The sequence below is a fragment of the Rhinoderma darwinii genome, chromosome 4 (assembly GCF_050947455.1).
Source record: "Rhinoderma darwinii isolate aRhiDar2 chromosome 4, aRhiDar2.hap1, whole genome shotgun sequence".
In the NCBI taxonomy this organism is placed as follows: Eukaryota; Metazoa; Chordata; class Amphibia; order Anura; family Rhinodermatidae; genus Rhinoderma; species Rhinoderma darwinii.
This window is the reverse complement of record NC_134690.1, coordinates 6526072-6553287: the sequence shown is the minus strand read 5'-3', so window position 1 is coordinate 6553287 and position 27216 is coordinate 6526072. Positions and strand designations below refer to the sequence as shown.

Genomic DNA, 27216 nt, shown 5'->3' with positions numbered 1-27216 from the left:
ATCTGACAACTAAAGATCAGTAATATTATTTGACAACTGTAGATCTGTAATGTTATCTGACAACTAAAGATCAGCAATGTTATCTGACAACTAAAGATCAGTAATATTATCTGACAACTAAAGATCAGTAATATTATCTGACAACTAAAGATCAGTAATGTTATCTGACAACTGGAGACCAGTAATGTTATCTGACAACTAAAGATCTGTAATATTATCTGACAACTAAAGATCAGTAATATTATCTGACAACTAAAGATCAGTAATATTATCTGACAACTAAAGATCAGTAATGTTATCTGACAACTAAAGATCAGTAATGTTATCTGACAACTAAACATCAGTAATGTTATCTGACAACTAAAGATCAGTAATGTTATCTGACAACTAAATATCAGTAATGTTATCTGACAACTAAAGATCAGTAATATTATCTGACAACTGTAGATATGTAATGTTATCTGACAACTAAAGATCAACAATGTTATCTGACAACTAAAGATCAGTAATATTATCTGACAACTAAAGATCAGTAATATTATCTGACAACTAAAGATCAGTAATGTTATCTGACAACTAAAGATCAGTAATGTTATCTGACAACTAAAAATCAGTAATGTTATCTGACAACTAAAGATCTGTAATGTTATCTGACAACTAAATATCAGTAATGTTATCTGACAACTAAAGATCTGTAATGTTATCTGACAACTAAAGCTCAGTAATGTTATCTGACAACTAAAGATCAGTAATATTATCTGACAACTAAAGATCAGTAATGTTATCGGACAACTAAAGATCAGTAATGTTATCTGACAACTAAAGATCAGTAATGTTATCTGACAACTAAAGATCTGTAATGTTATCTGACCACTGTAGACCAGTAATGTTATCTGACAACTAAAGATCAGTAATGTTATCTGACAACTGGAGACCAGTAATGTTATCTTACAACTAAAGATCAGTAATGTTATCTGACAACTAAAGATCAGTAATGTTATCTGACAACTAAAGATCAGTAATATTATCTGACAACTGGAGACCAGTAATGTTATCTGACAACTAAAGATCAGTAATGTTATCTGACAACTAAAGATCAGTAATGTTATCTGACAACTAAAGATCAGTAATGTTATCTGACAACTAAAGATCAGTAATGTTATCTGACAACTGTAGATCAGTAATGTTATCTGACAACTAAAGATCAGTAATGTTATCTGACAACTAAAGATCAGTAATTTTATCTGACAACTAAATATCAGTAATGTTATCTGACAACTAAAGATCTGTAATGTTATCTGACAACTAAAGATCAGTAATGTTATCTGACAACTGTAGACCAGTAATGTTATCTGACAACTAAAGATCAGTAATGTTATCTGACAACTAAAGATCAGTAATATTATCTATCAACTAAATATCAGTAATATTATCTGACAACTAAATATCAGTAATGTTATCTGACAACTAAAGATCTGTAATGTTATCTGACAACTAAAGCTCAGTAATGTTATCTGACAACTAAAGATCAGTAATATTATCTGACAACTAAAGATCAGTAATGTTATCTGACAACTAAAGATCAGTAATGTTATCTGACAACTAAAGATCAGTAATGTTATCTGACAACTAAAGATCTGTAATGTTATCTGACAACTGTAGACCAGTAATGTTATCTGACAACTAAAGATCAGTAATGTTATCTGACAACTGGAGACCAGTAATGTTATCTTACAACTAAAGATCAGTAATGTTATCTGACAACTAAAGATCAGTAATGTTATCTGACAACTAAAGATCAGTAATATTATCTGACAACTAAACATCAGTAATGTTATCTGACAACTAAAGATCAGTAATGTTATCTGACAACTAAACATCAGTAATGTTATCTGACAACTAAAGATCAGTAATGTTATCTGACAACTAAATATCAGTAATGTTATCTGACAACTAAAGATCAGTAATATTATCTGACAACTGTAGATATGTAATGTTATCTGACAACTAAAGATCAACAATGTTATCTGACAACTAAAGATCAGTAATATTATCTGACAACTAAAGATCAGTAATATTATCTGACAACTAAAGATCAGTAATGTTATCTGACAACTAAAGATCAGTAATGTTATCTGACAACTAAAAATCAGTAATGTTATCTGACAACTAAAGATCTGTAATGTTATCTGACAACTAAATATCAGTAATGTTATCTGACAACTAAAGATCTGTAATGTTATCTGACAACTAAAGCTCAGTAATGTTATCTGACAACTAAAGATCAGTAATATTATCTGACAACTAAAGATCAGTAATGTTATCTGACAACTAAAGATCAGTAATGTTATCTGACAACTAAAGATCAGTAATGTTATCTGACAACTAAAGATCTGTAATGTTATCTGACCACTGTAGACCAGTAATGTTATCTGACAACTAAAGATCAGTAATGTTATCTGACAACTGGAGACCAGTAATGTTATCTTACAACTAAAGATCAGTAATGTTATCTGACAACTAAAGATCAGTAATGTTATCTGACAACTAAAGATCAGTAATGTTATCTGACAACTGTAGATCAGTAATGTTATCTGACAACTAAAGATCAGTAATGTTATCTGACAACTAAAGATCAGTAATTTTATCTGACAACTAAATATCAGTAATGTTATCTGACAACTAAAGATCTGTAATGTTATCTGACAACTAAAGATCAGTAATGTTATCTGACAACTGTAGACCAGTAATGTTATCTGACAACTAAAGATCAGTAATGTTATCTGACAACTAAAGATCAGTAATATTATCTATCAACTAAATATCAGTAATATTATCTGACAACTAAATATCAGTAATGTTATCTGACAACTAAAGATCTGTAATGTTATCTGACAACTAAATATCAGTAATGTTATCTGACAACTAAAGATCTGTAATGTTATCTGACAACTAAAGCTCAGTAATGTTATCTGACAACTAAAGATCAGTAATATTATCTGACAACTAAAGACCAGTAATGTTATCTGACAACTAAAGATCAGTAATGTTATCTGACAACTAAAGATCAGTAATGTTATCTGACAACTAAAGATCTGTAATGTTATCTGACAACTGTAGACCAGTAATGTTATCTGACAACTAAAGATCAGTAATGTTATCTGACAACTGGAGACCAGTAATGTTATCTTACAACTAAAGATCAGTAATGTTATCTGACAACTAAAGATCAGTAATGTTATCTGACAACTAAAGCTCAGTAATATTATCTGACAACTGGAGACCAGTAATGTTATCTGACAACTAAAGATCAGTAATGTTATCTGACAACTAAAGATCAGTAATGTTATCTGACAACTAAAGATCAGTAATGTTATCTGACAACTAAAGATCAGTAATGTTATCTGATAACTGTAGATCAGTAATGTTATCTGATAACTAAAGATCAGTAATGTTATCTGACAACTAAAGATCAGTAATATTATCTGACAACTAAAGATCAGTAATGTTATCTGACAACTAAATATCAGTAATGTTATCTGACAACTAAAGATCAGTAATGTTATCTGACAACTAAAGATCAGTAATGTTATCTGACAACTGTAGACCAGTAATGTTATCTGACAACTAAAGATCAGTAATGTTATCTGACAACTAAAGATCAGTAATATTATCTATCAACTAAATATCAGTAATGTTATCTGACAACTAAAGATCAGTAATGTTATCTGACAACTAAATATCAGTAATGTTATCTGACAACTAAAGATCAGTAATGTTATCTGACAACTAAAGATCAGTAATATTATCTATCAACTAAATATCAGTAATGTTATCTGACAACTAAAGATCTGTAATATTATCTGACAACTAAAGATTTGTAATGTTATCTGACAACTAAAGATCAGTAATATTATCTGACAACTGAAGATCTGTAATGTTATCTGACAACTAAAGATCAGTAATGTTATCTGACAACTAAAGATCAGTAATGTTATCTGACAACTAAAGATCAGTAATATTATCTGACAACTGAAGATCTGTAATGTTATCTGACAACTAAAGATCTGTAATGTTATCTGACAACTAAATATCAGTAATGTTATCTGACAACTAAAGATCAGTAATGTTATCTGACAACTAAAGATCAGTAATGTTATCTGACAACTAAATATCAGTAATGTTATCTGACAACTGGAGACCAGTAATGTTATCTGACAACTAAAGATCAGTAATATTATCTGACAACTAAAGATCTGTAATGTTATCTGACAACTAAAGATCAGTAATGTTATCTGACAACTAAACATCAGTAATGTTATCTGACAACTAAAGATCAGTAATATTATCTGACAACTAAAGATCAGTAATGTTATCTGACAACTAAAGATCAGTAATATTATTTGACAACTGTAGATCTGTAATGTTATCTGACAACTAAAGATCAGCAATGTTATCTGACAACTAAAGATCAGTAATATTATCTGACAACTAAAGATCAGTAATATTATCTGACAACTAAAGATCAGTAATGTTATCTGACAACTGGAGACCAGTAATGTTATCTGACAACTAAAGATCAGTAATATTATCTGACAACTAAAGATCAGTAATATTATCTGACAACTAAAGATCAGTAATATTATCTGACAACTAAAGATCAGTAATGTTATCTGACAACTAAAGATCAGTAATGTTATCTGACAACTAAACATCAGTAATGTTATCTGACAACTAAAGATCAGTAATGTTATCTGACAACTAAATATCAGTAATGTTATCTGACAACTAAAGATCAGTAATATTATCTGACAACTGTAGATATGTAATGTTATCTGACAACTAAAGATCAACAATGTTATCTGACAACTAAAGATCAGTAATATTATCTGACAACTAAAGATCAGTAATATTATCTGACAACTAAAGATCAGTAATGTTATCTGACAACTAAAGATCAGTAATGTTATCTGACAACTAAAAATCAGTAATGTTATCTGACAACTAAAGATCTGTAATGTTATCTGACAACTAAATATCAGTAATGTTATCTGACAACTAAAGATCTGTAATGTTATCTGACAACTAAAGCTCAGTAATGTTATCTGACAACTAAAGATCAGTAATATTATCTGACAACTAAAGATCAGTAATGTTATCTGACAACTAAAGATCAGTAATGTTATCTGACAACTAAAGATCAGTAATGTTATCTGACAACTAAAGATCTGTAATGTTATCTGACCACTGTAGACCAGTAATGTTATCTGACAACTAAAGATCAGTAATGTTATCTGACAACTGGAGACCAGTAATGTTATCTTACAACTAAAGATCAGTAATGTTATCTGACAACTAAAGATCAGTAATGTTATCTGACAACTAAAGATCAGTAATATTATCTGACAACTGGAGACCAGTAATGTTATCTGACAACTAAAGATCAGTAATGTTATCTGACAACTAAAGATCAGTAATGTTATCTGACAACTAAAGATCAGTAATGTTATCTGACAACTAAAGATCAGTAATGTTATCTGACAACTGTAGATCAGTAATGTTATCTGACAACTAAAGATCAGTAATGTTATCTGACAACTAAAGATCAGTAATTTTATCTGACAACTAAATATCAGTAATGTTATCTGACAACTAAAGATCTTAATGTTATCTGACAACTAAAGATCAGTAATGTTATCTGACAACTGTAGACCAGTAATGTTATCTGACAACTAAAGATCAGTAATGTTATCTGACAACTAAAGATCAGTAATATTATCTATCAACTAAATATCAGTAATATTATCTGACAACTAAATATCAGTAATGTTATCTGACAACTAAAGATCTGTAATGTTATCTGACAACTAAAGCTCAGTAATGTTATCTGACAACTAAAGATCAGTAATATTATCTGAAAACTAAAGATCAGTAATGTTATCTGACAACTAAAGATCAGTAATGTTATCTGACAACTAAAGATCAGTAATGTTATCTGACAACTAAAGATCAGTAATGTTATCTGACAACTAAAGATCTGTAATGTTATCTGACAACTGTAGACCAGTAATGTTATCTGACAACTAAAGATCAGTAATGTTATCTGACAACTGGAGACCAGTAATGTTATCTTACAACTAAAGATCAGTAATGTTATCTGACAACTAAAGATCAGTAATGTTATCTGACAACTAAAGATCAGTAATATTATCTGACAACTAAACATCAGTAATGTTATCTGACAACTAAAGATCAGTAATGTTATCTGACAACTAAACATCAGTAATGTTATCTGACAACTAAAGATCAGTAATGTTATCTGACAACTAAATATCAGTAATGTTATCTGACAACTAAAGATCAGTAATATTATCTGACAACTGTAGATATGTAATGTTATCTGACAACTAAAGATCAACAATGTTATCAGACAACTAAAGATCAGTAATATTATCTGACAACTAAAGATCAGTAATATTATCTGACAACTAAAGATCAGTAATGTTATCTGACAACTAAAGATCAGTAATGTTATCTGACAACTAAAAATCAGTAATGTTATCTGACAACTAAAGATCTGTAATGTTATCTGACAACTAAATATCAGTAATGTTATCTGACAACTAAAGATCTGTAATGTTATCTGACAACTAAAGCTCAGTAATGTTATCTGACAACTAAAGATCAGTAATATTATCTGACAACTAAAGATCAGTAATGTTATCTGACAACTAAAGATCAGTAATATTATTTGACAACTGTAGATCTGTAATGTTATCTGACAACTAAAGATCAGCAATGTTATCTGACAACTAAAGATCAGTAATATTATCTGACAACTAAAGATCAGTAATATTATCTGACAACTAAAGATCAGTAATGTTATCTGACAACTGGAGACCAGTAATGTTATCTGACAACTAAAGATCAGTAATATTATCTGACAACTAAAGATCAGTAATATTATTTGACAACTAAAGATCAGTAATATTATCTGACAACTAAAGATCAGTAATGTTATCTGACAACTAAAGATCAGTAATGTTATCTGACAACTAAACATCAGTAATGTTATCTGACAACTAAAGATCAGTAATGTTATCTGACAACTAAAGATCAGTAATATTATCTGACAACTAAAGATCAGTAATGTTATCTGACAACTGAAGATCTGTAATGTTATCTGACAACTGGAGACCAGTAATATTATCTGACAACTAAAGATCAGTAATGTTATCTGACAACTAAAGATCAGTAATGTTATCTGACAACTAAAGATCAGTAATGTTATCTGACAACTAAAGATCAGTAATGTTATCTGACAACTAAAGATCAGTAATGTTATCTGACAACTAAAGATCAGTAATGTTATCTGACAACTAAAGATCAGTAATGTTATCTGACAACTAAAGACCAGTAATGTTATCTGACAACTAAAGATCAGTAATGTTATCTGACAACTGAAGATCAGTAATATTATCTGACAACTAAAGATCAGTAATATTATCTGACAACTGAAGATCAGTAATATTATCTGACAACTAAAGATCAGTAATATTATCTGACAACTAAAGATCAGTAATGTTATCTGACAACTAAAGATCAGTAATGTTATCTGACAACTAAAGATCAGTAATATTATCTGACAACTAAAGATCAGTAATGTTATCTGACAACTGAAGATCTGTAATGTTATCTGACAACTAAAGATCAGTAATGTTATCTGACAACTGAAGACCAGTAATATTATCTGACAACTAAAGATCAGTAATGTTATCTGACAACTAAAGATCTGTAATGTTATCTGACAACTAAATATCAGTAATGTTATCTGACAACTAAAGATCAGTAATGTTATCTGACAACTAAAGATCAGTAATGTTATCTGACAACTAAAGATCTGTAATGTTGTCTGACAACTGGAGACCAGTAATGTTATCTAACAACTAAAGATCAGTAATGTTATCTGACAACTAAAGATCTGTAATGTTATCTGACAACTAAATATCAGTAATGTTATCTGACAACTAAAGATCAGTAATATTATCTGACAACTAAAGATCAGTAATGTTATCTGACAACTAAAGATCAGTAATGTTATCTGATAACTAAATATCAGTAATGTTATCTGACAACTAAAGATCAGTAATGTTATCTGACAACTAAAGATCAGTAATGTTATCTGACAACTGGAGATCAGTAAAGTTATCTGACAACTAAAGATCTGTAATGTTATCTGACAACTAAAGATCAGTAATGTTATCTGACAACTGAAGATCTGTAATGTTATCTGACAACTAAAGATCAGTAATGTTATCTGACAACTGAAGACCAGTAATATTATCTGACAACTAAAGATCAGTAATGTTATCTGACAACTAAAGATCTGTAATGTTATCTGACAACTAAAGATCAGTAATGTTATCTGACAACTAAAGATCAGTAATGTTATCTGACAACTAAAGATCAGTAATGTTATCTGACAACAGTAATGTTATCTGACAACTAAAGATCAGTAATGTTATCTGACAACTAAAGATCAGTAATGTTATCTGATAACTAAATATCAGTAATGTTATCTGACAACTAAAGATCAGTAATGTTATCTGACAACTAAAGATCAGTAATGTTATCTGACAACTGGAGATCAGTAAAGTTATCTGACAACTAAAGATCTGTAATGTTATCTGACAACTAAAGATCAGTAATGTTATCTGACAACTGAAGATCTGTAATGTTATCTGACAACTAAAGATCAGTAATGTTATCTGACAACTGAAGACCAGTAATATTATCTGACAACTAAAGATCAGTAATGTTATCTGACAACTAAAGATCTGTAATGTTATCTGACAACTAAAGATCAGTAATGTTATCTGACAACTAAAGATCAGTAATGTTATCTGACAACTAAAGATCAGTAATGTTATCTGACAACTAAAGATCAGTAATGTTATCTGACAACTAAAGATCTGTAATTTTATCTGACAACTAAAGATCAGTAATGTTATCTGACAACTAAAGATCAGTAATGTTATCTGACAACTAAAGATCAGTAATGTTATCTGACAACTAAAGATCAGTAATGTTATCTGACAACTAAAGATCTGTAATTTTATCTGACAACTAAAGATCAGTAATGTTATCTGACAACTGAAGATCTGTAATGTTATCTGACAACTAAAGATCAGTAATGTTATCTGACAACTGAAGATCTGTAATGTTATCTGACAACTAAAGATCAGTAATGTTATCTGACAACTGAAGACCAGTAATATTATCTGACAACTAAAGATCAGTAATGTTATCTGACAACTAAAGATCTGTAATGTTATCTGACAACTAAAGATCAGTAATGTTATCTGACAACTAAAGATCAGTAATGTTATCTGACAACTAAAGATCAGTAAAGTTATCTGACACCTAAAGATCTGTAATGTTATCTGACAACTAAAGATCAGTAATGTTATCTGACAACTGAAGATCTGTAATGTTATCTGACAACTAAAGATCAGTAATGTTATCTGACAACTGAAGACCAGTAATATTATCTGACAACTAAAGATCAGTAATGTTATCTGACAACTAAAGATCTGTAATGTTATCTGACAACTAAAGATCAGTAATGTTATCTGACAACTAAAGATCAGTAATGTTATCTGACAACTAAAGATCAGTAAAGTTATCTGACAACTAAAGATCTGTAATGTTATCTGACAACTAAAGATCAGTAATGTTATCTGACAACTGAAGATCTGTAATGTTATCTGACAACTAAAGATCAGTAATGTTATCTGACAACTGAAGACCAGTAATATTATCTGACAACTAAAGATCAGTAATGTTATCTGACAACTAAAGATCTGTAATGTTATCTGACAACTAAAGATCAGTAATGTTATCTAACAACTAAAGATCAGTAATGTTATCTGACAACTAAAGATCAGTAATGTTATCTGACAACTAAAGATCTGTAATGTTATCTGACAACTAAATATCAGTAATGTTATCTGACAACTAAAGATCAGTAATATTATCTGACAACTAAAGATCAGTAATGTTATCTGACAACTAAAGATCAGTAATGTTATCTGACAACTAAAGATCAGTAATGTTATCTGATAACTAAATATCAGTAATGTTATCTGACAACTAAAGATCAGTAATGTTATCTGACAACTAAAGATCAGTAATGTTATCTGACAACTGGAGATCAGTAAAGTTATCTGACAACTAAAGATCTGTAATGTTATCTGACAACTAAAGATCAGTAATGTTATCTGACAACTAAAGATCAGTAATGTTATCTGACAACTGTAGATCAGTAATGTTATCTGACAACTAAAGATCAGTAATGTTATCTGACAACTAAAGATCAGTAATGTTATCTGACAACTAAAGATCAGTAATGTTATCTGACAACTAAAGATCAGTAATGTTATCTGACAACTAAAGATCAGTAATGTTATCTGACAACTAAAGACCAGTAATGTTATCTGACAACTGTAGATCAGTAATGTTATCTGACAACTAAAGATCAGTAATGTTATCTGACAACTAAAGATCAGTAATGTTATCTGACAACTAAAGATGAGTAATGTTATCTGACAACTAAAGATCAGTAATGTTATCTGACAACTAAAGATCAGTAATGTTATCTGACAACTAAAGATCAGTAATGTTATCTGACAACTAAAGATCAGTAATGTTATCTGACAACTAAAGATCAGTAATGTTATCTGACAACTAAAGATCAGTAATGTTATCTGACAACTAAAGACCAGTAATGTTATCTGACAACCGGAGAGCAGTAATGCTGCCTGCGGCCTCCATGAAGCAGATGATGGGAGTAGACTCAGGGATTATTCATGAATTATCTGGTCTATACTATTTAGCATATTGGACATGTGATATACACCCGTGCATATAAAATATGTCACACTGGAGACCCTTTCCTGACCATACAGGATCCAGTCCAATAATGACAGAGTTGCACCTGCTTTGCAGCGCCTCTCGCAGTATTGACCCCCACTGGGCACTATTATTGTGATTGTTGGGATTATGGGGTAAAATCAGGAACTGCTTATAATAAATCCTTCAGATAACACAACCCCAGCAGATTGTTCTTACTGTTTATATCAATCACTGGCTCCTATGGTTCTCATTGTCTGTATATTAACACGTTATTACACATCGCCCTCTGCTGGTCATCTTTGGAAGTGCAGTGTTAAAGTAAATGCGGTCTCTGATACAGCGCCCTCTGTCGATCACACAGCGCTCTTGAAGTAACTTGAAGTAACTGCGGGTGGAGTAATAAAATCCTACAAAAATGTAAGTACTAAGAGTTCAGAAGAGTAAAAGTGATACAATTATTACAATACAACCATATATAACACAGGCATAATATTACATAACACAGACACATATTACACAACACAGACACATATTACACAACACAGGCATAATGTTACACAACAGATACAGTTATACACAACACAGGCATAATATTACACAACACAGACACCCTATAACACAACACAGGCATAATATTACACAACACAGACACATATTACACAACACAGGCATAATGTTACACAACACAGATACAATTATACACAACACGGGCATAATATTACACAACACAGACACCTTATTACACAACACAAACACAACACAGACACCCTATTACACAACACAGATACAACCATACACAACACAGACACCCTATTACACAACACAAACACACTATTACACAACACAGACACATATTACACAACACAGACACATATTACTCAACACAGGCATAATGTTACACAACAGATACAGTTATACACAACACAGGCATAATATTACACAACACAGACACCCTATAACACAACACAGGCATAATATTACACAACACAGACACATATTACACAACACAGGCATAATGTTACACAACACAGATACAATTATACACAACACGGGCATAATATTACACAACACAGACACCTTATTACACAACACAAACACACTATTACACAACACAGACACCCTATTACACAACACAGATACAACCATACACAACACAGACACCCTATTACACAACACAAACACACTATTACACAACACAGACACATATTACACAACACAGACACATATTACAAAACACAGGCATGATGTTACACAACAAAGATATAATTATACACAACACAGGCATAATATTACACAACACAGGCATAATATTACACAACACAGACACCCTATTACAACACACAATTACACAACACAGACACCATATTACACAACACAGGCATAATATTACACAACACAGATACAATTATACACAACACAGGCATCATATTACACAACACAGATACAATTATACACAACACAGGTATAATATTACACAACACAGATACAATTATACACAACACAGGCATAAAATTACACAACACAGATAGAATTATACACAACACAGGCATCATATTACACAACACAGATACAATTATACACAACACAGGCATCATATTGCACAACACAGATACAATTATACACAACACAGGCACAATAACAAACAGCACAGATACAATGTTTCTGTTCTGCTGACCAATAAATGACTCCACAATTATAACTCCAGGGTCCAGATATTTTTAGGAATATTTAAAAGCTGACATAACATATGAGGTGTTGTGTTAAATTGCATTTGTTATATTGTTGTTTTATATATGTTACATAACTAAGCTGTGTATTATTGTAAATGTGCAGTGTATTAATGTATCTGTATTGTATTATATTATGTTTTGTGTTGTATCAATGCTGTATTATTGTATATGTGTGGTTTTATTATATTTTTTTATATTATTGTATCTGTGTTGTGTATTATTGTATAAGTGTTGTATTATATATGTTTTGTATTAGGGTATGTGCACACACACTAATTACGTCCGTATTTGACGGACGTATTTCGGCCGCAAGTCCCGGACCGAACACAGTGCAGGGAGCCGGGCTCCTAGCATCATACTTATGTACGATGCTAGGAGTCTCTGCCTCGCTGCAGGACAACTGTCCCGTACTGTAATCATGTTTTCAGTACGTGACAGTGGTCCTGCAGCGAGGCAGGGACTCCTAGCATCGTACATAAGTATGATGCTAGGAGCCCGGCTCCCTGCAGTGTGTTCGGTCCGGGACTTGCGGCCGAAATACGTCCGTCAATTACGGACGTAATTAGTGTGTGTGCACATACCCTAATTGTATCTGTGCTATGTTATTGTATATGTGTTTTGTATTTTTGCATATGTGTTGTACTAAAATGTTTTGTATTATTGTATCTGTGTTGTAAAAATCTGTTTTGTATTATTGTCTATGTGTTGTGTATTCTTATATACAGTAAGTGTATTATTACATATGTTTTGTATTATTGTATAAGTGTTATATTATTATATATGTTTGTATTATTGTATAGGTAGTGTGTATTATTCCATGTTTTGTACTATTGTATGTGTTGTGTGTTATTGTATGTGTTCTAGTGTTGAATCTCTGTTTCATTCCTCTATCTGTGTTGTATTATTTGATCTGTGCTGTATTATTTATGTGCTGTGCATTATTATATATGTGCTGTGTATGGCTTTATATGGTATATGTTGTGCTGTTAGATATCTGTTGTGTATTATTGTAACTATATTGTATTCTTGTATCTGTGTTGTACTCTATCTATGTTGTATTATTTTATCTTTGTTGTGTTATTATTTATATGCTGTGCATTATTATATATGTGTTGTGTATGGCTGTATATGGTATGTGCTGTGCTGTTATGTGTGCAGTGTATTATTGTATCTGTGCTGTATTATTGTATTATTATATGTGGTATTATTGTATATTTGTTGTGTATTATTGTATCTGAGTTTTGTTCTTGTATCTGTGTTGTATACTTGTATATATTATTCTGTGTATTAGTGTATCTGTGTTGTATTCTCGTATATAGTATGTGCTGTGTATTATTGGATCTGTGCTGTATTATTATGTACAGTGTAATATTGTATTTGTGTTTTATTATTGTGTACAGTATGTGAAGTGTAATATTTCATCTGTGCTGTATTATTCGATCTGTGTTTTACTGTCTCAGAGTTTAATTGTATCTGTATTGTATTTTTGTATACAGTATGTGCTATGTATTGTATCTGTGTTGTATTATTGTATATAGTATGTGCTATGTATTGTATCTGTGTTATATTACTGTATATAGCATGTGCTGTGTATTTGTGTATCTGTGTTGCATTCTTGTATCTGTATTGTATTTTTGTATCTGTGTGGTGTATTCTTGTTTCTGTGTTGTATTATTGTATTTGTGTTGTATTATTATATATATGTTGTATTATTGTATAAAGTATGTGCTTTGTATTATTGTATCTATGTTGTATTATTATTTCTATGTTGTATTATTGTATACAGTATGTGCAGTGTATTATTGTATCTGTGTTGTATTATTGTATACAGTATGTTCTGTGTATTATTGTATCTGTGTTGTATTATTGTATACAGTATGTGCAGTGTATTATTGTATCTGTGTTGTATTATTGTATACAGTATGTGCTGTGTATTATTGTGTCTATGTTGTATTGTTGTATCTGTGCTGTATTATTATATATGTGTTGTATTATTGTATACAGTATGTGCTGTGTATTATTGTAACTATGTTGTATTATTGTATGTGTTGTATTATTGTATCTGTGCTCTATTATTATATATGTGTTGTATTATTATTTCTATGTTGTATTATTGTATACAGTATGTGCTTTGTATTATTGTGTCTATGTTGTATTATTGTCTACAGTATGTGCAGTGTATTATTGTATGTTTTGTATTATTGTATCTGTGTTGTATTGTTGTATACAGTATGTACTGTGTATTATTGTGTCTGTGTTGTGCTATTGTATACAGTATGTGCAGTGTGATATTGTATATATGTTATATTATTGTATATGTGCTGTATTATTGTACACAGTATGTGCAGTGTATTATTCTATCTTGTATTATTGTATACAGTATGTTCTGTGTATTATTGTATCTGTGTTGTATTATTGTATACAGTATGTGCAGTGTAATATTGTGTCTGTGTTGTATTATTGTATACAGTATGTGCAGTGTATTATTGTATCTGTGTTGTATTATTGTATACAGTATGTTCTGTGTATTATTGTATCTGTGTTGTATTATTGTATACAGTATGTGCAGTGTAATATTGTGTCTGTGTTGTATTATTGTATACAGTATGTGCAGTGTATTATTCTATCTTGTATTATTGTATACAGTATGTGCAGTGTAATATTGTGTCTGTGTTGTATTATTGTGTACAGTATGTGCAGTGTAATATTGTGTCTGTGTTGTATTATTGTATACAGTATGTGCTGTGTATTATTGTATCTGTGTTGTATTATTGTATACAGTATGTGCAGTGTAATATTGTGTCTGTGTTGTATTATTGTATGTGTTGTATTATTATATCTGTGCTGTGTATTATTGTATCTGTGTTGTATTATTGTATACAGTATGTGCAGTGTAATATTGTGTCTGTGTTGTATTATTGTATACAGTATGTGCAGTGTATTATTGTATCTGTGTTGTATTATTGTATACAGTATGTTCTGTGTATTATTGTATCTGTGTTGTATTATTGTATACAGTATGTGCAGTGTATTATTGTATCTGTGTTGTATTATTGTATACAGTATGTGCAGTGTATTATTGTATCTGTGTTGTATTATTGTATACAGTATGTGCAGTGTATTATTGTATCTGTGTTGTATTATTGTATACAGTATGTGCAGTGTATTATTGTATCTGTGTTGTATTATTGTATACAGTATGTGCAGTGTAATATTGTGTCTGTGTTGTATTATTGTATACAGTATGTGCAGTGTATTATTGTATCTGTGTTGTATTATTGTATACAGTATGTTCTGTGTATTATTGTATCTGTGTTGTATTATTGTATACAGTATGTGCTGTGTATTATTCTATCTGTGTTGTATTATTGTATACAGTATGTTCTGTGTATTATTCTATCTTGTATTATTGTATACAGTATGTGCAGTGTAATATTGTGTCTGTGTTGTATTATTGTATACAGTATGTGCAGTGTAATATTGTGTCTGTGTTGTATTATTGTATACAGTATGTGCAGTGTAATATTGTGTCTGTGTTGTATTATTGTATACAGTATGTGCTGTGTATTATTCTATCTTGTATTATTGTATACAGTATGTGCTGTGTATTATTCTATCTGTGTTGTATTATTGTATATAGTATGTGCTGTGTATTTTTGTATCTTTGTAGTGTATTCTTGTATTTGAGTTGTATTATTCTATACTGTATGAGCAGTGTAATATTGTACCAGTGTGGTATTATTGTATTTGTGTTGTATCTATGTTGTATTATTGTCTATGTTGTATTATTGTATAAAGTATGTGCTGTGTATTATTGTAACTATGTTGTATTATTGTATCTGTGCTGTATTATTATTATTATATATGTTTTGTATTATTATTTATACGTTGTATTATTGTCTACAGTATGTGCTGTGTATTATTATATCTGTGCTGTGTATTATTATATCTGTGCTGTGTATTATTATATCTGTGCTGTGTATTATTATATCTGTGCTGTGTATTATTATATCTGTGCTGTGTATTATTGTGTCTGTGTTGTATTATTGTATACACTAAATTATGTGTATTATTGTCTACAGTATGTGCAGTGTATTATTGTGTCTATGTTGTATTATTGTATACAGTAAATTATGTGTATTATTGTATGTGTTGTATTATTGTTTACAGTATGTGCTGTGTATTATTGTGTCTATGTTGTATTATTGTATACAGTATGTGCAGTGTGATATTGTATCTGTGTTGTATTATTGTATACTGTATGTGCAGTGTAATATTGTGTCTGTGTTGTATTATTGTATTTGTGTTGTATTATTGTATACTGTATGTTCTGTGTATTATTGTATCTGTGTTGTACTATTGTATACAGTATGTGCAGTGTAATATTGTATCTGTGTTGTATTATTGTATACAGTATGTGCTGTGTAATATTGTGTCTGTGTTGTATTATTGTATACAGTATGTGCAGTGTAATATTGTGTCTGTGTTGTATTATTGTATACAGTATGTGCAGTGTAATATTGTGTCTGTGTTGTATTAGTGTATACAGTATGTGCAGTGTAATATTGTGTCTGTGTTGTATTATTGTATACAGTATGTGCAGTGTAATATTGTGTCTGTGTTGTATTAGTGTATGTAGGTTGAATTATTGTATATAGTATGTTAATAATAATAATATTTTTGCAGTATTATTTTATTTGTCTCGTATCTGAGTTGTATTTTTGTTTCTGTATTATATTTTATATATATAATATTGTATTTATGTTGTACTATTGTATACAGTATGTGCAGTGTAATATTGTATCTGTGTTGTATTATTGTATATAGTATGTGCAGTGTGATATTGTATCTGTGTTGCATTATTGTATCTCTGCTGTGTATTATTATATATGTGTTGTTGTATTATTGTGTCTATATTGTATTATTGTATCTGTTTTGTATTGTATACAGTATCTGCAGTGTGATATTGTATCTGTGCTGTGTATTATTATATATGTTTTGTTGTATTATTGTATCTGTGCTGTATTATTGTATCTGTGTTGTATTATTGTATACAGTACAGTATGTGCAGTGTGATATTGTATCTGTGTTGTATTATTGTATCTGTTGCTGTAATATTGTGTCCATGTTATATTATTGTGTCTGTGTTGTATTATTGTATACAGTATGTTCTGTGTATTAGTGTATCTGTGTTGTATTATTGTATACAGTATGTGCTGTGTATTATTATATCTGTGTTGTATTATTGTATACAGTATGTGCTGTGTATTATTATATCTGTGTTGTATTATTGTATATAGTATGTGCTGTGTATCATTATATCTGTGCTGTATTATTATTTCTATGTTGTATTATTGTATCTGTGTTGTAATATTTAATCTGTTTTGTATTATTTGTTTTGTGTTGTATTATTGTATACATTATGTGCTGTGTATTATTGAATCTGTGCTGTATAAGTGTATATAGAATGTATCTGTGCTGTATTAGTTTTGTGCTGTATTAGTTCTGTGTTGTATTATTGTATACAGTATGTGCTGTGTATTATTGTGTCTGTGTTGTGTAATTGTGTCTGTGTTGTGTAATTGTGTCTGTGTTGTATTATATCACAAAATTGTGGAATATATAATGTCGTTTTACACACTGGGGACTGGGATGTATCTAACAAGAAATGTTTCTATACACAGTGACACCATGAATAGAGATAATAAGAACACAACAGAATGGACCAAACCAAGTAACGGTCTCCAAGACCCCAGAGGTGAGAGGTCATAGGGCCCCTGGAGCTGTGTTATCAGGAGATCCTAGGGGCCACTTAAGTTCATGTAACCAGTTTAATGTAGTGATTGCTTTAGGAGCCCACACATACAGTCTAGTAATACGAGGTGACAAAGCTGTCAGGGGCTCCCAGTTTTAGGAGACCCCAGGAGAAGTGGCCCACAGAATTGAATCTTCTAATTAGGGGTGTAGGAAATGTCAGGGGGCCTAATGTAGGGTGTAGTATTAGGGCTTCCTAGAGGCACATGTAATGGGATGAGTGGTAAGGCTGATCAGTGGGCCCGGTAGGAGGATTAATAGGGTGTCAGTCATTTGTAGATAGGCCTAGAAAAAAGAGGCGTTATGATCATCAGGATTTGGGGCCTCTAGAGGAACATGTAACCGGTTGAGCTGTCAGAGTTGTCAGAGAGCCGTAGAGGAAGGACTATCAGAGTGTGATGTCACTCACGCGTTCTGTCTTTCATAAGATTACATCTATGTGGGATCTAACGATGACAACTCCGGAGAGGAGATGATGGAGAATAGAGATGACGAGCGGGCCCAGGGTAAGTGACCCTCACCAGAGGAGACTGTGCTTAATTATACAATGTAACCCTAGAATTAATATCTAATGACAATTCCTATCCCACATATTACAGTATGGGGGATGGGTAAAGCGAAGGAAGTCTGCCTCGCAGTATCGCAGTCCAATGGTATTACCAACCTTTGCAATAAATGGGGTCATTTCCCCATGTAAAGATCATTCGCTGCTTCTATAGCACGGCATAAAGTGACAGATTTGGGATGAGGGAGTCTCATGTGTGTCTCACCTGCTCACACCATGTCCATATTATGACAGGTTACATCTACGTGGATTCCAATGATGAGGATGATGATGAGGATGATGAGCCATGTTCTACTGCTGGGAGCTCAGAGAAGAGAGGGACGATGGATGAGGAGGATCGTGTGTCAGGTGCATCCAATGCTTTGGGACTCTGTTATTTATGTGTACACCCCTATGGGACACCATATTGTATTTGGCACCAGACATACAGTACTGTGTAAAAGCTTTAGGCAGTTGTGGAAAAATGCTGCAAAGTAAAAATGTTTTCAAAAATAGAAGTGTTAATAGTTTTTTTTAACAATTAACAAAATGCAGAGTGAATGAACAGAAGAGAAATCTAAACCAAATGAATGTTTGGTGTGACCGCCCTTTGCCTTTAAAACAGCATCAATTCTTCTAGGTACACTTGCAGTCATGGATTTTGTTGGATTTTAGTCAGATGTATGAATAACCAATTATACCAAACAGGTGATGACGATCATTATTATATTTAGGTTGAAACAGTCATTAACTGTAACAGAAACAACTGTGTAGGAGGCTAAAAACTAGGTGAGGAACTGCCAAACGCTGCTACAAAGGTGAGTTTGTGGAAGACAGTTTCAGGTCACAGGTCAACCATGGCAAGACTGAGCACATCAACATGGTCTCTCCCAGGCAAAGATTTTACAACAGACTAGGGGTTTCAGGATGTGCTGTTCAAGATCTCTTGAAGAAGCAGAAAGAAATGGACAATATTCAGGACCGTAGACAAAGTGGTCAGTCAAGGAAACTTAGTGCAGCAGATCAAAAACACATAATTTTTACTTTCATTTGACATTGGAAGGTGTCCAGCGGTGCCATCAGCTCAAAACTGGCAGAAACCAGAGGGACCCAGGTACACCCATCCACTGTCCGGAGAAGTCTTTAAGAAGTGGTCTTCATAAAAGAATTGCACCCAAAAAGCCAAACCTTCTACATGGAAACAAGGCCAAGCGACTCAACTACGCACAAAACATAGGAACTGGGGTGCAGCAAAATGGCAGCAGGTGCTCTGGACTGAGGAGATACAATGTGAAATATTTGGCTGTAACAGAACACAGTTTGTTCACCGGAGGGGCTGGAGAGCGGTACAATAATGAGGGTCTGCAGGCAGCAGTGAAGCATGGTGGAGGGTCTGGTGGAGGGTTCTGAAGAGCGGTACAATAATGAGGGTCTGCAGGCAGCAGTGAAGATGGTGGAGGGTCCTGGAGAGTGGCACAATAATGAGGGTCTGCAGGCAGCAGTGAAGATAGTGGAGGGTACTTTAGAGTGGTACAATAATGAGGGGCTGCAGGCAGCAGTGAAGCATTGTGGAGGGTCCTGGAGAGTGGTACAATGATGAGGGTCTGCAGGCCGCAGTGAAGCACGGTGGAGGGTCCTGCAGAGCGGTATAATAATGAGGGTCTGCAGGTAGCAGTGAAGCATGGTGGAGGGTCCTGCAGAGCAGTACAATAATGAGGGTCTGCAGGCAGCAGTGAAGCAGGGTGGAGGGTCCTGGAGAGCGGTACAATAATGAGGGTCTGCAGGCAGCAGTAAAGCATGGTGGAGGGTCCTGGAGAGCGGTACAATAATGAGGGTCTGCAGGCAGCAGTCAAGCATGATGGAGGGTCCTGGAAACGGTACAGTAATGAGGATCTGCAGGCAGCAGTGAAGCATGGTGGAGGGTCCTGGAGAGCAGTACAATAATGAGGGTCTGCAGGCAGCAGTGAAGCATGGTGGAGGGTCCTGGAGAGCGGTACAATAATGAGGGTCTGCAGTCAGCAGTGAAGCATGGTGGAGGGTCCTGGAGAGCGGCATAATAATGAGGGTCTGCAGGCAGCAGTGAAGCATGGTGGAGGGTCCTGGCGAGTGGTACAATATTGAGGGTCTGCAGGCAGCATTGAAGCATGGTGGAGGGTCCTGGAGAGCGGTATGATAATAAGTGTCTGCAGGCAGCAGTGAAGCATGGTGGAGGGTCCTGGAGAGCGGTATGATAATAAGTGTCTGCAGGCAGCAGTAAAGATGGTGGAGGGTGCTGGAAAGCATTAAAATAATGAGGGTCTGCAGGCAGCAGTGAAGATGGTGGAGGGTGTCAATGCTGAGAAATACAGGCAGACAATTATCCATCACATAAGACCATCAGGGAGGCATCTGATTGCTCCAGATTTATTCTGCAGCAGGACAACAACCCCAAGCATCCGGCCAATGTCATTAAGAAATATCTCCAGTGTAAAAACGAGGAGCCCTGGAAGTGATGATTTGGCCCCCAGAGTCCTGATCGCTACATAATGGAGTCTGGCTGGGATCACATGAAGATGTGAGGCGACAACCACAGAAGATCTGCAACAACCTCCCGGCAGAGATCCTGCAAAAACTGTGTACAAGAACCTAGAAGTGATACTGTATGAAGGCAAAGGGTGGTCACACCAAATATTGATTTGATTTTGATTTCTCTTCTGTTATTTAATGTTGCATTTTGTTAATTGATAAAAAAAAAAAAAACTATTAACGCTTCTATTTTTGGAATCATTCTTACTTTGCAGCATTTTAACACAGCTGCCTAAAACTTTTGCCCGGTACTGTACATTGCACATATTTATTATAATTGGTACCAGATCTGACTACAGATTGTACAGGTCTGTTCCACCGCTGTGTATGTTTACCAGGTAGAGTAATATCTAATGACATTTTCCATGGTGATATGGGGTATGGCAGGCGACGGACGTCTGTCGCAGGGTATCGCAGTCCCAAGTTTTCATCATTTCTTCAAAGAAGAGAGTAAATTGTACCTATAAAATGCATCCCGGCTTAAAGTGCCACTTTTGGATGAGGGAGACTCATGTGTGCCTAACCTGCTCACACCAAGTCCATATTATTACAGGTTACGTCTGCGTAGATTCCAATAATGAGGATCATGATGAGGATGATGAGCCATGTTCTACTGCTGGAAGCTCTAAGAAGAGAAGGAATCTGGATGAGGAGGATTGTGTGCCAGGTGCATCCAATGCTTTGGGACTCTGTTATTTATATGTACACCTCTATCGGACACCATATTATATTTGGCACCAGACATACAGTACTGTGTAAAAGTTTTAGACAGTTGTGGAAAAAAGAATGCTTTCACAAATAGAAGTGTAAATAGTTTTGTCAATTAAAAAAATTCAAAGCGAATGAACAGATTGAAATCTAAATCAAATCAATATTTGTTGTGACCTCCCTTTGCCTTCAAAACAGCATCAATTCTTTTAGGTACACATGCACGAAGTCATGGATTTTTCAGGATTATAGCCAGGTGTATGAATAACCAATTATACCAAACAGGTGATAATGATCATCATTTTCATATGTAGGTTAAATCACACTCATTAACTGTTACAGAAACAGCTGCGTAGGTGGCTTAAAATCAGGTGAAGAACGGCCAAACTCTGCTACAAAGGTGAGGTTGTGGATGTCAGTTTCATGCCACAGGTCAATCATGGCAAGACTGAGCACAAAAACGAGGTCTCTCCCAGGCAAAGCACAGATGTGCTCTCAAGCTCTTTTAAAGAAGCACAAAGAAATGGGCAACGTTCAGGACCGTAGATGCAGTGGTTGGCCAAGGAAACTTTGTGTAGCAGATCAAAGACACATAATGCTTACTTCACTTTGAAATCTAAATATGTCCAGCTGTGCCATCAGCTCAGAACTGGCAGAAACCAGTGGGATCCAGGTACACCCATCTACTGTTTGGAGAAGTCTGGTCAGAAGTGGTCTTCATGGAAGAATCGCTGCCAAAAAGCCAAACCTTCCACGTGGAAACAAGGCCAAGCAACTTAAATAGGCACGAAAACACAGGACCTGGGGTGTAGAAAAATGTCAGTAGGTGCTCTTGACTGAGGATGCACAATGTTAAATATTTTGCAGTTACGGAAGGCAGCTTGTTTGACAAAAGCTGGAGAGCGGTGCAATAATGAGGGTCTGCAGGCAACAGTGAAGACTGGTAGAGGGTCCTGGAGAGCAGTACAATAATGAGGGTCTGTGGGCAGCAGTGAAGCATGGTGGAGGGTCCTGGAGAGCGGTACAATAATGAGGGTCTGCAGGCAGCAGTAAAGCATGGTGGAGGGTCCTGGAGAGCGGTACAATAATGAGGGTCTGCAGGCAGCAGTGAAGCAGGTTGGAGGGTCCTGGTGAGCGGTACAATAATGAGGGTCTGCATGCAGCAGTGAAGCATGGTGGATGGTCCTGGTGAGCAGTACAATAATGAGGGTCTACCGGCAGCAGTGAAGAATGGTGGAGGGTCCTGGAGAGCGGTACAATAATGAGGGTCCGCAGACAGCAGTGAAGCATGGTGGAGGGTCCTGGAGAGCAGTACAATATTGAGTGTCTGCAGGCAGCAGTGAAGCATGGTGGAGGGTCCTGGAGAGCGGTACAATAATGAGGGTCTGCAGGCAGCAGTGAAGCATGGTGGAGGGTCCTGGAGAGCGGTACAATAATGAGGGTCTGCAGGCAGCAGTGAAGCATGGTGGATGGTCCTTGCTGGTGCTGCATTTCATTATATGGAGTTCGGGATTTGGTTGGATTATTGGTGTCCTCAATGCTGAGAAATACAGGCAGATAATTATCCATCATGTAATAACATCAGGGAGGCGTCTGATTGGCTCCAGATGTATTCTGCAGCCCGACAACAACCCCCAACATCCGGCCAATGTCATTAAAATATATTTCCAGTGTAAAGAAGAACAAGCAGTACTGGAAGTGATGATTTGGCCCACCAGAGCCCTGATCTCTACATCATGGAGTCTGTCTGGGATCACATGAAGAGAAGGATGTGAGGAGGCGACAACCACAGAAGATCTGCAACAACCTCCCGGCAGAGTTCCTGCAAAAATTATACAAGTACCTAGAAGAAGTGATACTGTATGAAGGCAAAGGGCGGTCACATCAAATATTGATTTCATTCTCTTTGTATTTTGTTAATTGATAAAAATATAGATTACCACTTCTATATATAAATCATTCTTACTTTACAGCATTATCCCACAACTCTCTACAACTCTTGCCCGGTACTGTACATTGCACATATTTATTATACTTGGTACCAGATCTGACTACAGATTGTACACTTCTGTTCCACCGCTGTGTATGTTTATCAGGTACAGAATATTTCCTAAAATCTATATATCTGAGTATGGTTTCCAGGTACTTTTACTAGGTACTACACATGATAACTATATTAATAATGTCTCTCTTTTCGGGACTGTCACTCGTCTGTTTAAGGTCCGGGTAGACTCTGCAGGTAACATGTGCAGCAATAACCAGGATTACAATTATTAATAATGCTCCCTCCCTCCTGTATGTTATAACATGGGCACTGCTTATGATATAGCATGGGCACTAATAGGCACAGATTTTATAGGCATGCACAGCAGTGTCCACAAGGGGATCACTTTATGGAGAGACGCCCCCTTCCCCCTTCCTCAATCCCATCTATAAACGTTACTGTATGTTATAACATGGGCCCCTGTTTTCTTATCGCTGTTATGCCTTTTCCAGGGTAAGTGACCCGCACCGGAGGAGACTGTGTTTAATGTTACAATACACCTTAATATTAATATCGAATTACAAAATCTGAGGTGGTATGGGGGTTGGGAAGTGAAGGACGTCTCTCGCAGAGTACCGCAGTCTCACATTTTCATCATCCCTTTAAAGTAGAGAGTAATTTGTCCCTGAAAAATGCATCCCGGCTTAAAGTGACAGATTTGGGATGAGGGAGTCTCATGTGTGTCTCACCAGCTGACACCAAGTCCATATTATGACAGGTTACGTCTACGTGGATTCCAATGATGAGGATGATGATGAGGATGATGAGCCATGTTCAACTGCTGGGAGCTCTGAGAAGAGAAGGAAGCTGGATGAGGAGGATCGCGTGTCAGGTGCATCCAATGCTTCGGGACTCTGTTATTTATGTGTACACCCCTATGGGACACCATGTTGTATTTGGCACCAGATATACAGTACTGTGTAAAAGTTTTAGGCAGTTGTTGAAAAATGCTGCAAAGTAAAAAAAATTATATAGAAGTGTTAATAGTTTTTTTAACAATTGAAAACATGCAAAGTAAATAAAGAGAAGATAAATCTATATCTAATCAATGTTTGGTGTGACCACCCTTTGCCTTCAAAACAGCATAAATTCTTCAAGGTACACTTGCACAAAGTCATGGATTTTGTAGGGTTATAGTCAGGTGTATGATTAACCAATTATACCAAACAGGTGATAATGATCATCATTTTAATACGTAGGTTGAAACACAGTCATTAACTGTAACAGAAACAGCTGTGTAGGGGGCTTAAAACTGGATGAGGAACAGCTAAATGTTGCTACTAAGATGAGGTTGTGGAAGACAGCTTCATGCCAGAGGTCCTCCATGGCAAGACTGAGCATATCAACAAGGTCTCTCCCAGGCAAAGATTTCCTAGCAGACTGGAATTTCAAGATGTGCTGTTCAAGATCTTTTGAAGAAGCACAAATAAACGGGCAATGCTAATGATCGGAGACGCAGTGGTCGGCCAAGGAAACTTAGTGTAGTACATCAAACACACATTGTGCTTGCCGTCGAAAACAGAAGATGGTCAGCGGTGCCATCAGCTCAGAACTGGCAGAAACCAGTGGGACCCAGGTACATCCATCTACTGTTCGTAGAAGTCTGGCCAGAAGTGGTCTTCATCGAAGAATTGCAGCCAAAAAGCCAAACCTTCCGCGTGGGCACAAGGCCAAGTGACTCAACTATGCTCAAAAACACAGGAACAGGCAAGCTGCAAAATGGCAGCAGGTGCTCTGGACTGAGGAGTTACAATGCAAAATATTTGGCTGTAACAAGGAAGTTTGTTGGGGGGCTGGAGAGCGGTACAATAATAAGGGTATGCAGGCAGCAGTGAAGCACGGTGGAGGGTCCTGGAGAGCGGTACAATAATGAGGGTATGCAGGCAGCAGTGAAGCACGGTGGAGGGTCCTGGAGAGCGGTACAATAATGAGGGTCTGCAGGCAGCAGTGAAGCATGGTGGAGGGTCCTGGAGAGCGGTACAATAATGAGGGTCTGCAGGCAGCAGTGAAGCATGGTGGAGGGTCCTGGAGAGCGGTAGAATAATGAGGGTCTGCAGGCAGCACTGAAGCATGGTGGAGGGTCCTGGAGAGCGATACAATAACGAGGGTATGCAGGCAGCAGTGAAGCATGGTGGAGGGTCCTGGAGAGTGGTACAATAATGAGGGTCCTGGAGAGCGGTACAATAATGAGGGTCTGCAGGCAGCAGTGAAGCATGGTGGAGGGTCCTGGTGAGCGGTACAATAATGAGGGTATGCAGGCAGCAGTGAAGCACGGTGGAGGGTCCTGGAGAGCGGTACAATAATGAGGGTCTGCAGGCAGCAGTGAAGCATGGTGGAGGGTCCTGGTGAGCGGTACAATAATGAGGGTATGCAGGCAGCAGTGAATCACGGTGGAGGGTCCTGGAGAGCGGTACAATAATGAGGGTCTGCAGGCAGCAGTGAAGCACGGTGGAGAGTCTGGTGGAGGGTCCTGTAAAGAGGTACAATAATGAGGGTCTGCAGGCAGCAGTGAAGCATGGTGGTGGGTCCTGGAGAGCGGTACAATAATGAGGGTCCTGGACAGCGGTACAATAATGAGGGTCTGCAGGCAGCAGTGAAGCATGGTGGAGGGTCCTGGAGAGTGGTATAATAATGAGGGTCTGCAGGCAGCAGTGTAGCTCGGTGGAGGGTCCTGGAGAGTGGTATAATAATGAGGGTCTGCAGGCAGCAGTGTAGCTCGGTGGAGGGTCTGGTGGAGGGTCCTGGAGAGCGGTACAATAATGAGTGTCTGCAGGCATCAGTGTAGCTCGGTGGAGGGTCTGGTGACGGGTCCTTGCTGGTGCTGCATTTCAGCACATGGAATTGTGGATTTGGTCAGGATTATTAGTGCCCTCAATGCTGAGAAATATAGGCAGATA

At 35.4% G+C, this 27216-nt stretch overlaps 1 protein-coding gene across 1 annotated transcript in view; it reads left to right on the top strand.

Moving 5' to 3' along the window:
• The first annotated feature begins 18335 nt into the window (after nucleotides 1-18335).
• LOC142759216 (DNA (cytosine-5)-methyltransferase 3A-like) overlaps nucleotides 18336-27216 on the top strand; it is a 65989-nt gene continuing 57108 nt past the window's right edge. Inside the window, exons 1-4 of the mRNA XM_075861169.1 lie at nucleotides 18336-18402; nucleotides 18887-18964; nucleotides 19258-19371; nucleotides 22121-22234. Of these exons, the coding sequence (XP_075717284.1) occupies nucleotides 18336-18402; nucleotides 18887-18964; nucleotides 19258-19371; nucleotides 22121-22234 (373 nt within the window). The remainder of the gene's footprint in view (nucleotides 18403-18886; nucleotides 18965-19257; nucleotides 19372-22120; nucleotides 22235-27216) is intronic.